This window comes from Meriones unguiculatus, chromosome 7, assembly GCF_030254825.1.
Source record: "Meriones unguiculatus strain TT.TT164.6M chromosome 7, Bangor_MerUng_6.1, whole genome shotgun sequence".
Classification (NCBI taxonomy): Eukaryota; Metazoa; Chordata; class Mammalia; order Rodentia; family Muridae; genus Meriones; species Meriones unguiculatus.
The window spans coordinates 62,652,198-62,666,410 of record NC_083355.1 but is presented as its reverse complement, the minus strand read 5'-3'; the positions used below and the strand labels follow the sequence as shown (position 1 = coordinate 62,666,410).

Here is a 14,213-nt window from a genome sequence, read left to right as displayed (position 1 = left end):
ACACTCTAGGCAGGGGCAGATTTGTCACCAGTAAAAGCAGGCAGTGGAAGCACTCTTGTGGTGTCTATACAGATTCAGTAATTACTTTCTAAACAAAAATGTTTTGTTTTGTAGCCCACCCTCACTTGAAATAATGAAATAACATGTTTTTGCTGGGGTATGTGTACATGTGTTAGGGTGTATATGTGTTGGTGTGTGTGTGTGTGTGTTGAGTCATGCAACTTGTTAAAGTGTGAGTTAGACCATCTGTCCATCTGTTGTGGCATATGTGTTTTGCTGTGTGTGTGGGCCTGTGTGTGTGCACATGTATGGGTGTGTGTGTGTGTGTGTGTGTGTGTGTGTGTGTACGGTGTTTCCAAATTTCCAAGTTGTATGTGTCAAGTCTAAATTCTATGCAGTAAAAGAAAGCCCAAGTACTTTTGCAGTGCCGTGTCACTCTTTGTGTCCTAACGGTCCTGGACCTCATGCTTCCTTCCCTGCACTTTTGGAAAGTCTTAAGTTTGTTATACACAGAGTTTTCAGTACCTTTGCAGGAGGCACAGGGAAAAGTGAAAATCTTACCACTCTCAGGAAATCATCACTTATCAAATTTCTGGTATGTTATTAAAGAATGCCCACAACTAGGTAAGAAATGATACTGAAATAATTTTGTCTTTTCTAACTATGTATCTGTTTAAAGCCAAATCTTTGTATTTTACCCAAAACAACCAACCAAAAGAGAACCAATGAAGAATGTCTGAGAACTCAATATATAAAAAGATTTGCCAAGTGAGTAAATTAAGGAACAAGCTCTACCTTTCTCATCATATTTGGAATTTAGAAACCATGAGCATAGGAAGCACGTGGGGGTAGGCAGCTGTTACCCAGCCCTCGGGAGGGTCACCAGATGCCAACCTAACCTCGACCACACAGCAAGAGAGTGTTGCAAGAAACAAAGTAACTATGGTTTATAAATAGGCATTTATGGAGTCATATTTAATACCTGTGGTTTTATTATATTAATAAATATTAATGTTTTCTGATTTATGTTGTAACGTTGTAAATGTTCAAAGACATGGTTCACATTAACAAGTATTGAAGTCCTTAGCAATGTTCAAGAATGCCAAAGGTGCTGTAAACGATATGCTTACGAGCACGTGAGTCAGAGAAGGCGAACACGAGAAGCGATGCTTACCTCTTCTCCTGAGAGCTGCAGGTTTGCTTGGTGAGCTTGCTGTTGACTTGTCTGCACCGGCTCAGAGAATTTCTCTGGTGATGCTGGAGTAACACTGCTATATTTTTGTCTCTCATTCATAACAGGAAGGCCATGCAGTATTCTACAAAGTGACAAAAACAATAATTTTGTTTTTAAAGTTATTGATAAAGCAAAAGAACCACCCTCTTGTCACTTACCTCTGCTTAAATCAATGTACTGACATTTGATACCTGAACTAAACAGGCATCTTGAAGAAGTCAATTCAATTTTTTTTTAAATCTGGTTCTAGACTCAATTGAGTAATGGTTTTGATTCATTATATAGGAAAAGTATTCTTGCTTTACAAAAATGTAAGAATGAAATATACTAAAAACCTTATTTGGAGACTAGAGAAATGATTCTGTTGTTAACTCATGTCCAGAGGACATGAGTTCAATTATTCCAGAAGACAATGAGTTCAGAACCCACATGGTAGCTCTTCACACTCTTAATTCTAGGGGCTCCAAAAACCTCTTCTGGCCTCTTTAGGCAGCAGACCTACATGTGGCTCATAGACATGCATACAGGCAAAACATTCATACACAGAAAACAGAATAATTTTGACACTTATTTTTAACATTCTTCCCCACTCCAAATTCACAACTGCATATTCATTTCTTAGACCGAGGACAAAACACCAGCCTGAGTATAACTGCCAACATGCCTGCAACTTCCCCTTTTGAATACACATCTTTCTAAATCCAAAAACATTTCCCACCCGGTCTTCGCTCCATAAGCAATACAGGCTTAGAGCTAAGAAAGCATGCAGTATGCATGCATGTCCAGTATAAAGCTTAAAGCCTGAAAACAGAATGTATCAAGAGTAAATGACTTAAGAGACCTCTTAAAATATGTCGATATTTCATGTAGAGGTGCTGCAATAAGCTTAAGATAAACATGAATCAGGCCTGCTCATATGCTACAGTGTCATCACACGTGAAAGGGCTACTGCTCACCTCTGATTTTCTGACATTCCATTCCAGGGACAGAAACTAGCTTTCTGAATCACCAACTGGCTTGCCATTTAATAATGTAGTGAACTCTCAAAGCCCATGTGACCAACTCTTTACGAGTCTAGCTACCCATGAGCCACCTCTTACCTTACATGGTCAAATATCTGGATTCAAAGAGAAATTATAACCCAGCAAGTTTAATACACAGAAATGCTATCCTCATCCTGATGGCGATGAGGACGGTGAGATGAGAACTCTTCCTGCAGCTGTCTGCTCGAGATGTGAGTTAGGACCACTCTCTAGGTGCACACACGAGCGCACGCGCACACACACACACACACACACACACACACACACACACCATCTAGAAGGAAGGTGGTCCTGGTGGTTCTCTCGGCAAGCACAATGAAAGCATGCCGAGCTCCTCCACAGCAGGGCCACCAAGTGCTTTTGTTAGTTTTAATGTTTATTTCACCAGTGAGAATATCAGATAAAAGTGAAAATCTGGGACAAAGACTCTTGATGCCTTGACTCTTAATTAAGGTGCTATGTTACCAGAACTGGGCTTCCAGTTCTCAGCCTTCCTGAAGCAGAAAGAGCAACTCCCTCAGAAGCCGGTTCAGTTGCTGTGTGGCTATTTCTGCAAGTCTTCCCAGTGCATGGCCATTTATTTCAAACCCTCCACTAAACAGCCATTTATCAGTTCTTTGTTGCTTCAAATAACTAAAAGTATTTCTGTTTTCTGTAGCTCAGTCTTGACTTGTCGTTCTTGAAAAGAAAGGGTTGGGTCTAGAGACTAAGAAATGAGACTAGAGTGAAAATATATCAAGACAAATAAAGCAGTTTAACATCAGACTGTGGAGGAAAAGTGACAGTGGTCGGGGTGAGGTGACATACGAGCTACCTTTCAGCAACACTGTGCTTTAGCTAGAAGCCATAAATGGAAGAGCAATCATCATTTACATTTACTGTCTTTCAGTTTCCCAAAAACACAATTGTGTATTTTAGTTGGTCAAAATGAAGTCTGAATATCACTGGCACCGTCGAAAGACTGAGGCTCTGTAACGAGGCAGTAGACTGGACTTTAACTGCAAATTAGTCACTTGAGATTACCTTGTTGTTATCATTTGAATATGGTTTGTATTCATCAAAACTGACATTGAGTCTTGTTCCCAAAAGCAGCAATGTTGAGAAGTGGCGCCTAATGAGAGGTATCTACACCATCAGGACATAGCTCTGAGGAAACAATCAATGCCATTTCCACAGGAATGAGTTAGCGCTGATAGACAAGCACTCATCTTCATTCTCTGTGAGATTTCCTGTCCTTTCATTTTTCCATCATGATTTGAAAAAGCATGAGTCCATAAAACGTTTGCAGCTGCCTGCTCTGGAACTCCCAACACTCTACTATAAATATGACTGGTTCGGCCTTAATAAATTACCAAGTCTTGGGTATTCTGTTAGACCAACACAAAACAGACTAAGACACTTGAAGGGTATTTTTTTTCTTCCTCAATCTGTTTCCTTGTTTGTAAATGGCAATACTGATTCAGGTTTTTGTTGTTGTTGTTGCTATTGTTCATTTGTTTGTTTGTTTTTCAAAACAGGGTTTCTCTGCATAGCCTTGGCTGTCCTGGTCTCACTTTATAGACCAGGCTGGCCTCAAACTCACAGAGATCCACCTGCCTCTGCCTCCCTGAGTACTGGGATTATAGGCATGTGCCACAGCACCTGGCTCCACGGATTGGTTCTTACTTCTACTGATTAGGAAACTATATGCAAACAGTGTTTCAAATAGTACATGTTCAGCAAATGACTAAACTATAATTTATGTTGTTACTATCAAGGAAGAGGCCAATGGAACAAAACAAGCCCATCTCTCTAACATTAAAGCTATACCTTTTTCAAAGTCAATACCATCAGACCAGGATATGAAATACATTTCTTACTGTAGGTTGCTTACAACAGAAGTTTAGAAGACATTTGATACAAGTTGTGAGAACTCTAAGTTACATATAAGCAACTGTGAATCGCATGCTATAAAACACAGAGGTTTCTCCCTCTGGCAGCCCTCCTCTGCCTTAGGGAGACCCTGCAGAGAAGAGTTCTTCATCACAGCTTCACTGTCTCTTTCTTAGAAAGCGTACCTTGCTGCAAGGTGTACAAAATCTGAAGGAAAGTTCTCAGGAGCCCATTGTCACTTTCAGGTAATTCACAGACTAGATGCATAGGAAAACTAGAAATATTCCCTTACAAAAATGCTACCAAGGTATATTTATATGCAATAGCTGCTGTAATGCCGTTCTCAAATGTTCATAGCTAATCACTAAAACGATTTTTACAACCTCATCACAAGGTCTCACTCCACAATTTAGAGAACTGTGACTGTATTGTTTAAAAAGTAGAGCCGAGGTCTGGAAGAATTTTCCAAGCTCACCGTCTAAGACGCTACACTGTGCGCAGGTTTCTTTATCCTGGTGTACTGTTTCTTTAAAATCCGAAGCTCGGGCAGATGAAAATTTTGCATGCTTTCTTGAAAGCAAGGAATAGTCTCAGCATGAGAAGTTTATAGGGAAATATATGGGTAACTGCACAGATTTTTGTTTTAACAAAATCAGATCAGGGTGGTGTGCCTTTTCAGGACTGTAACTCCTTTGCTGCATGCTAACAGTGACATCTGGTGGAATGGCACTGTTTTACTTTAACAACACACATGGCTAGAAAAGATTATTGTGAGTGAAATATCCCAGAAGGAGAAAGACAAACACGGTATATACTCACTTATATAGACCTATAAGATATGATAAACATAATGAAATCTACACACCTAAAAAAGATAATCAAGAGAGCAAACATGGGGTAAGATGATCAACTCTCGTTTAGAAAGACAGATGGGATGTGCATTGAACGTATGACAGGAGTCTACTGAGCGCATCTGAAAGACTCTAACTAGCAGTGTTTTCAAAGCAAAGACTCATAACCAAACCTTTGGCAGAGTACAGGGAATCATAAGAAAGAAGGGGAGTTAGTCTGATGGGGAAAGGATAGGAGCTCCACAAGGACCAAATATATCTGGGCAAAGGGTCTTTTCTGAGACTGACATTCAACCAAGGACCATGTATGGATATAACCTAGAACCTCCACTCAGATGCAGCCTGTGGTAGCTCAGTAACCAATTGGTTTCCCAAAGTGAGGGGAACAAGGACTATTTCTAACAGGAACTCAATGACTGGCTCTTTGGCCTCCCCACCCCCAAGGGAGGAGCAGTCCTGTTAGGCCACAGAGGAGGGCTTTGCAGCCAGTCCTGAAGATACCTGATAAAACAGGATCAGATGAATGGGAAGGAGGTCCCCCCCATCAGTGGACTTGGAAAGGGGCACGGTGGAGATGAGGGAAGGAGGGAGGGACTGGGAGGGAATGAGGGATTGGGACACCACGGCTGGGATACAGAGTTAATAAAATGTAACTGATAAGAAAAAAATAAAATTAAATTAAAAAAAAGAAATGTGTAAAAGTTAGGAAGTCATGGGATAGGACTGCAAAATTTTTCTTTTTTATGTCTTTCCATACAAAAAATAAAACCATACTAAGAAACTATCTTATCAAATACTGCTGTGTACACTAAATGGCTTTTTTTTCCTGTTACCACTCTGTAAGGATAAAAATACACAAAAGGCAGTTCTCAGCAGTTAGGAGCACTTGCAGTTCTTCCCAAGTTTGATCTTTGGTACCCACATGGTGGATCACGAAAGTCTGTACTCCACCTAAATAAACTAATCAAGAGGGAAGAATCTTGCTAAAATGCTCAATCTCTATCCAGAAAGGCAAAGAGGATGGACATCAGAAGAAGGAGAAAAGAGGGAACAAGTCAGGAGCCTGACACAGAGGACCTCTGAAAGGCTCTGCCCTGCAGACTATCAATGCGGATGCTGAGACTTACCGGCAACCTTTGGGCAGAGTGCAGGGAATCTTATGAAAGAAGTGGGAAACAGTAAGATCTGGAGAGGACAGGAATTCCACAAGGAGAGCAACAGAACCAAAAATTCTGAGCACAGGGGTCTTTCCTGAGACTGATACTCCAACCAAGGACCATGCATGGAGATAACTTAAGACCCCTGCACAGATGTAGCCCATGGCAGTTCAGCATTCAAGTGGGTTCCATTGTAATAGGAACAGGGACTGTCTCTGACATGAACTGATTGGCCTGCTCTTTGATTACCTCCCCCTGAGGGGGAAGCAGCATTACCAGGCCACAGAAGAAAACAATGCAGCCACTCCTGATGAGACCTAATTGACTAGGATCAGAAGGAGGGAAAAGAAGTCCTCCCCTATCAGTGGACTTGGGGAGGGGCATGCATGCAGAGGGTGGAGGAAGGGAGGGATTGGGACAGGAGGAGGGAGGGAGCCACGGGGGGGATACAAAGTGAATAAAGTGTAATTAATAAAGAATTTTTTAAAAAGGAAAAAAAGAAGTCTGTACCTCCGTTCCTAGATCTGACACCCCCTCCTGACCTCCTTGAACACCAGGCATGGACACAATGCACAGACATACATGTAGGCAAAGACATGATTTTTTAAAAAGGTATGCTAATGAAAATATGCACTAAATGTTTCTGCAGCATAAACTTAACTGAGGCCAGAATTGATTCTGATTCTAATTCTGCCATGTGTTTGGGGGTTCAGAGCTTTGCCTTTGTCTCCTCATTTACAAACAAGAGAGTTGGGGTAAGAGATTTACCAAGTAGTCCTGATAAGACTTGACAAGCTAGTATCAGATGACAGGGGAGGAGGACTCCCCTTTCAGTGGACTAGAGGAAAGGGATGGAGGAAAGAGGGAGGAAGGGTGAGACTAATAGGGGATGAGGGAATGGAGCTACAATCAACATATAAAATGAATAAATTGTAAAAAAAAATAAAAATTTAGCACAACCCTGATGTATGTTCATCTGTGACACATACCACCAACAAGGTTTAAGTCTTAGACTCTTCAATATAATACCTTAGGTTTTTGCCTAGATTATACAGCAAAGGTTAAGAGAAAAATAAAGTGGGGCCAGGAATAGCCTGATTACTGAGAAATGGCAGACAATAAGAAAAATGAGGAGTGAAAGACAGTCCCCGATACCTATGCTGGAAGGACGTAAGGAACAAGACGCAAAGCACATTAAGAATGAAGTACAACAGACCACAGACAGTGGTATTTCTAAAGCTGTCATCAGAAAGCATTAGCATGAGCCACTGGTGCATTCTAGAGGGTGGAAATGTGCAATGAGTGATGGAAAAAAAAAACAAAAAACAAAACAGGCAATGTTCAGAAACCCCAAAGCTTTATGGAGTTACATAATTAGCATAAGGAAGTCCCCCACAGTTAGCAACATCCTCTGTCTAGATGCCTAGAAGGGAACAAACACTAGTAAAATGAAGAAGTAAGATTACAACCCCCCCTCCACCACACTACAAGCAAATACTCTGATTCCAACATTAGATGGCAACGGAACAAATGTGAGCTACCAAGGGCGAGCGGGCATGTTTCTTCCTATGCAACTAGAGACTGGAGATAGGGTGAGAATGTGTATTCAAGACAAAGCATATAGAGAAAGGGGAGTCACAGATGCATGACACAGTGAGATACAATAAAAACCACACTGAGATTCAGAGCCATCCGAGTCTGAGTCCTCACTTTTACCAGCTATGTACATATGAACCAGTTTCCTTAGCAACGGGCCACAGTTTCTTCATTTGGGAAATTAAGTATTTTATATACTACATACTTGTTAGTATAAACAACTCTCTTCACTCGTCTATTACACAATTTCCTATGTCCTTACCAAATGTCACTAACTTCCTTGAAGAAGTTGGATGAAATCTTCCAAGTAGAAGCATTCTTTGTACAGCTTATTTGTAAGTCATATGATGCAGAGATAATAATGTTAAGATAATTACACATTTGTCTCTGTGCAATACACTTCATGTCTCTTCAAAGGAGTAGAAGCTTTCAAATTTATTCAGTGTCACTCTTATAAAATATAGGTAATATATGTGCTCACAAAGAGGCCTATAATAACCGTTATAATACATAAAATCCAATAGGAAAAGATCTTTAATATAGTCTCAACAATCACTGAGGAGAAACAGGTAAAATTTTCAGATTCTGCTCCATATTTCTCAGTATTCATATATTTCAGTATTCTGAATGAGGGGAATATAAATCTTTACCTCTGGTTAGCCTACTTAAAATCTTACAATAGGATTTTAGGACTTCCAAACTGGACAGTGTAAACACTGACAGGTAAACCTATCCTGTATTATTTTGGGTAGCCAGAAAAGACCTTTCTTCAGTCTTCCTTCAAATATGAGTACATAGAAAAATCCAACAGTAGTTCTATGAGGAGAACCTTCAATGTGTAACAAAGAAATACAGTCAAGGAGCCAAGTAAAGACTGTCAGGGGGAAACAAGAATATCTTTAAAAGACTCATTATGGTCTACAAAGAAAAATCTTTAGTGTGGAATGAAGCAAGTAATAAAATAAAGCCGTATACTTCACGTAAGTGACTGAGAAAAATGATCCTGTAACTATTAAAGTGGGAGCTGTGGTTTTTAAACTTCATACCTCAAAACATGAAACCACTGATGAGCAGAAGTTTGAGAGATTAATATAAGCTAACAAGTGACATACATGAAGAATACAAACTTAAGATCCAACCTATAGGTGATTGATATTTATAAAGAAATGCATAAAGTAAATATAATGCAAACATTATTCAAAACGGAGGAAAATCCTCAACTGAAGAGATATAGTAGCAAATCTGGATGGCTTTCCACGTACAAGGAAAAGTTAATGAGAAAGCGGTCCACCCCTGAACATATGCTGGTGCAATTAAAATAAGATGTAAACTCCTGTAAGAATGTGGGAGTAGCAAATCACTTGAAAATAATGTCAGAGGCTTGATTGACATTCTTATCTCACATTAACAATAAGGAACAAGAACAGGTGGGATGGTAGATACCAAGTGCCAATTTAACAGTGCCTAGACTCACCTAGGAGACAAACTTCCGGAATGCCAGTGAGAGTTTCTAGACTGGGCTAATGGAGGTGGAAAGGTCCGTCCTAAATGTGGGCAGTCTGTATTTATACAGTGTGCCGTGAGGAGCATCGCTGCACTTACCTGAGTAATTAATGCTCAGCATCATGTAGATGGCTTTTAAAGCCTGGGACCTTGGGAAGCTCACTTTGTGAGTATAGGCAGATATGAAAAGAGGCTGCAGTTTAAGCCCTAGGCACTCCAGTCAAAAGGGAGGAGAAAAAATGGTGCCAGGGCTGGAAAGATGGCTCACCAGTTCTTGCAAAGGACCCAAGTTCAGCTTCAGGCACCTGCTTGGGTGACACACAACCAACTATAACTCAACCCTAAGGGGACCCAACACTTCTGGCTTCTGCAGGCACCTGCACTCATGTGAACACACACACACAGGGATATGTGTGCATGCGCCTGAATGCATGAATAAACACACACACACAATTGAAAATAGATATTTAAAATGGGAGGGGGCAGGTGCGGGGAAACAGACAAAGAGCTCAGAGTGGATCCCGAAGAGCAATGGATGAAAGGTTCACAGACCAGTAACCAGTTGTCTGAAATGCCACTGCAAAAACTGTTTCTAGAGATTGTATGATGTCTATATACTTCTATCTCTACCTATATGGCACATGTGTGCAGGTGCCAGCAGAGACCAGAAGAGGGTATCTGCTCTCCTGCAGCTAAAGTTGCAGATGGCTGTGAGCTCCCAGAAGCGGGTTCTGAGAACCAAACTTGGGTCCTCTGGAAGAGCAGGGGATAGAAGGTTATATGGGACAGCTTCCAGTGAGGACATGGAAAAGAGAAATTATATAATTCTATTATAGTAGCAAAACTTAAAGAAATAAATATTTAAAGCTGATTATTGTGGTTTGCACTCAAATACCAGCACAGGGAGGCAGAGACACATTTATTCCTAGGACTCTCTAGTCAGCCAGTACAATCTACATGGTGAGTTCCAAGTCACTGACTCTGCAACAAAAACGATGGTGTATGGTGCATGAGGAATGATGGTCAAAAATACCCTCTGGCATTACCTACATGCATGCCTCCTACATACGCACATGTATGCCCCCACAGCTGCACTCGAACATACAGGCATACACACACCAAGAACTCATAGTCAAGTGCAAAAAAAGGAAATAAAAAATTAAAATGCTAATATAATTTCCAAATGGCAAGATTTTGTACAACTGCTTTTTTTGTTTTCATTTTCTTGTGTATTTTATGTAATCATTAAATATTTATTTATAACAAATAATAAAACACACATTTAATTATTTAAACTTCTGTTTTTCAATTGTTATTGCTACTGTTTTAATGAGTGATACTAATGATCTGATGATAAAAATTAACCAGGAATTTGTGATTTGAAGCCAGGTTAGTTAATGGTTCCGAAATTCATTCCTTAAGAATCTCTCTGAGCCAGGAAACTGGCAACAGGGATAATTAGTTGAGGTCAGCCAATGCTTGCACAGCAGCATTTCTGCCACCATCTCTTTTTGTATTTGTACAAATCAACACAATAGTTTTACATCAACAAATCAGTGAAATACAGCAAGTGTCCAAAAACATACTAAAAAACGTGGGATCTAAGATATAAATGCAGTGCCATGGTTTGTCTATCATCCATGTTTTCTGTAAGAGTCAATGTACTAAGATCTTGGTCTTCCACACATGGTATATTCTCACTTGTAAGTGGATATTAATCACCTAATATAAACATACTAAACATACTAAAATCATACTAAACATACTAAAGTAAACATACTAAAATCTATACTCCTAAAGAAGCTAAACAAGAAGGAGGACCTTGGGGAAGATGTTCAATCTTCATTCAGAAAGCAAATGGGATAGACATCAGAAGCGGAAGAAAATAGGGAACAGGGCAGGAGCCTATCACAGAGGGCCTCTGAAAGACTCTACCCAGCAGGGTATCAAAGTAGATATTAAGACTCATAGCCAAACTTTGGGCAGGGTACAGGGAATCTTATGAAAGAAGGGGAGATAGAAATACCTTGAGGGGATAGGACCTCCACAAGGAGACCAACAGAAGCAAAAAAATCTGGGCACAGGGATCTTTGCAAAGAACTATAATCCAACCAAGGACCATTCATGGAGATAACCTAGAATTCCTGCACAGATGTAGCCCATGGCAGCTCAGTATCCAAGTGGGTTCCCTAGTAAGGGGAGTAGGGGTTGTTCTGACATGAACTCAGGGGCTCACTCTTTGACCACCTCCCCCTGGGGGGAGTGCAGCCTTACCAGGCCACAGAGGAAGATAATGCAGCCAGTCCTGATGAAATCTGATAGGCTAGGGTCAGATGGAAGGGGAAAAGGACCTCCCCTATCAGTGGACTGAGGGAAGGGGATGGGAGGAGAAGAAGGAAGGAGGGCGGGACTGGGAGGGGAGAAGGGTGGGAATTACAGCTGGGATACAAAGTAAATAAAGTATAATCAAAAAATTAAAAAATTAAAAAAAGAACTTTGTCTTCCTTGTGTCCATGATAAGAGGAAGTGAAGATCCATCATTCACAAATCAAACAGACTTGGAATCAGCCAGGAGACATTCCTTGGCTAGTCTGAAGGGGAAGATCTATCCTGAATGTAGAGCCATGGACTTGGATGGCAGGATGAATAAAATGAGCACAAGAGAAGAGAGGGAAGCACCAGTACACACCTCCCTGCCTCTCAGAGGTCAAGGGTTTCAGTATATGTTGCTACTGTTGGAACTCCAAATTAGTGAAAAAAGAAGAGGTTATTTAAAAGATTACAAAATAAATTATAGATGGAACAGGCATTTTTTTCTCAAGAAAGCCATAAAATCTCTAGAAGAAAATGCAGCATAATGCACTGTCATATATGTAAATGACAGCCTACAAATTGGGGAAGGGTCTTCACCAATCCAATATTTGACAAAGGGCTAATATTCAGAATATATGAAGAACTAAAAAAAGTTAAAAGCAACAAATCAAGTAATCCAATTTAAAAATGGGGTACAGACCTAAACAGAGAACTCCCTGTAGAGGAATATAGAATGGCAGAGAAACACTTAAAGAAATGTTCGACATCCTTGGCTATCAGGGAAATGCAGATCAAAACGACCCTGAGATTTCACTCTACACCCATCAGAATGGCTAAGATCAAAATCTCAAGTGACAACACATGCTGGAGAAGTTGTGGAGAAAGGGGAACCCTCCTCCACTGCTGGAGGAAATGTAAACTTGTACAACCACTTTGGAACTCAATCTGGTGCTTTCTCAGACAATTAGGAATAGTGCTTCCTCAATATCCAGCCATACCACTCCTATACCATCATAGCCAAAAGATGCTCAAGTATACAACAAGGACATTTGCTCAACCATGTTCGTAGCAGTTTTATTGGTAATAGCCGGAAACTGGAAAGAACCCAGACGTCCCTCAATGGAGGAATGGATACAGAAATTGTGGTACATTTACACAATGGAATACTACTCAGCAATTAAAAACAAGGAAATCATGAAATTTGCGGGCAAATGGTAGGAACTGGAAAGATCATCCTGAGTGAGGTATTCCAGAAGCAGAAAGACACACATGGTATATAATCACTTATAAGTGGATATTAGACATATAATATAGGATAACCATGCTAAAATTTGTACACCTGAAGAAGCTAAGCAAGCAGGAGGACCCTGGCTAAGATGATCAATCCTCATTCAGAAAAGCAAATGGGATGGACATCAGAAGAAGAAGAAAACAGGAAACAGGAGAGGAGTCTACCACAGAGGGACTCTGAAAGACTCTGCTCTGCAGGGTATCAAAGCAGAGGCTGAGACTCATAGCCAAACTTTGGACAGAGTGAGGGAATCTTATGAAAGAAGGGGAAGATAGAAAGATCTGGAGGAGACGGGAGCTCCATAAAGAGAGAAAAAAAATTCTGGACACAAGGGTCTTTTCTGAGACTGATACTCCAACCAAGGATCATTTATGGAGATAACCTAGAACCCCTGCACAGATGTAGCCCATGGCAGCTCAGTCTCCAAGTAGGTTCCCTAGTAATAGGAACAGGGACTGTCTCTGACATGAACTCAGTCGCTGGCTCTTAGATCACCTCCCCCTGGAGGGTACAGCCTTGCCAGGCCACAGAGGAGGACATTGCAGCCAGTCCTGATGAGACCTGATAAGCTAGGGTCAGATAGAAGAGGAGGGGGACGTCCCCTATCAGTGGACTTGGAGAGGGGCATGGGAGGAGATGAGGGAGGGAGGGAGGGCAGAATTAGGAGGGGACTAGGGAGGGGGCTACAACTTGGATGCAAAGTGAATAAGCTGTAATTGATAAAACAATAAATAATTTTTTTTTAAAAAAAAAGCATGCTGGAAAGCAGAGCGTGGGCTCCGACCTTAAATTTCAGCACTCAGTAGGCTGAGGTAGAAAGAGCACAATGAGTTTGGGGTTACCCTGGCTACAGAGTCAGTTCCAGGCAAACCTGAACTACTGTATGAGGCCCTGTCTTGACCCACCATCCCACAAAAGTTTTACTGTATACAAATCAAAACTTCAGTATACAATAAAACACCACAGACATAAGTGAAGAGTAAGGTTTTGAAAAGTGCCTTCAGTATATGTGGCAAGGAATTAAAACTTTAATATAAGAAGACCATTTACAAATCAATGAAAGATGAATCACAACTCCAAGATTATGTGGTTGGAGTTTTCAAAAGTAGAAATGGTTAGCCCTAAACATTAAAAAAAATTTAAAAAAAAAAAGCTCAACCTTACCACAAGTAAATTTTAAAATAAAATAGCAAAAGATGTTTGGGTTTCTTAATTTTTTTAATTTTATTTTGTATGTATGGGTATTTTGCCTGCATGCATGTTTGTGCACCATTTGCATGCCTAGTGTCCAGAGAGGCCTGAAGAAGGCGCTGGATCTCCTGGAACTGGAGATATAGACAATGAACTGCTATG

The 14,213-nt window shown here is 40.6% G+C and overlaps 1 protein-coding gene across 1 annotated transcript in view; it reads right to left on the bottom strand.

Annotated features, from left to right (window-relative positions):
* Positions 1-14,213, bottom strand: part of Ttc6 (tetratricopeptide repeat domain 6) — a 224,040-nt gene that overhangs the window by 151,003 nt on the left and 58,824 nt on the right. The window contains exon 7 of the mRNA XM_060387540.1: positions 1,175-1,316. Coding sequence (XP_060243523.1) covers positions 1,175-1,316 — 142 coding nt within the window. The remainder of the gene's footprint in view (positions 1-1,174; positions 1,317-14,213) is intronic.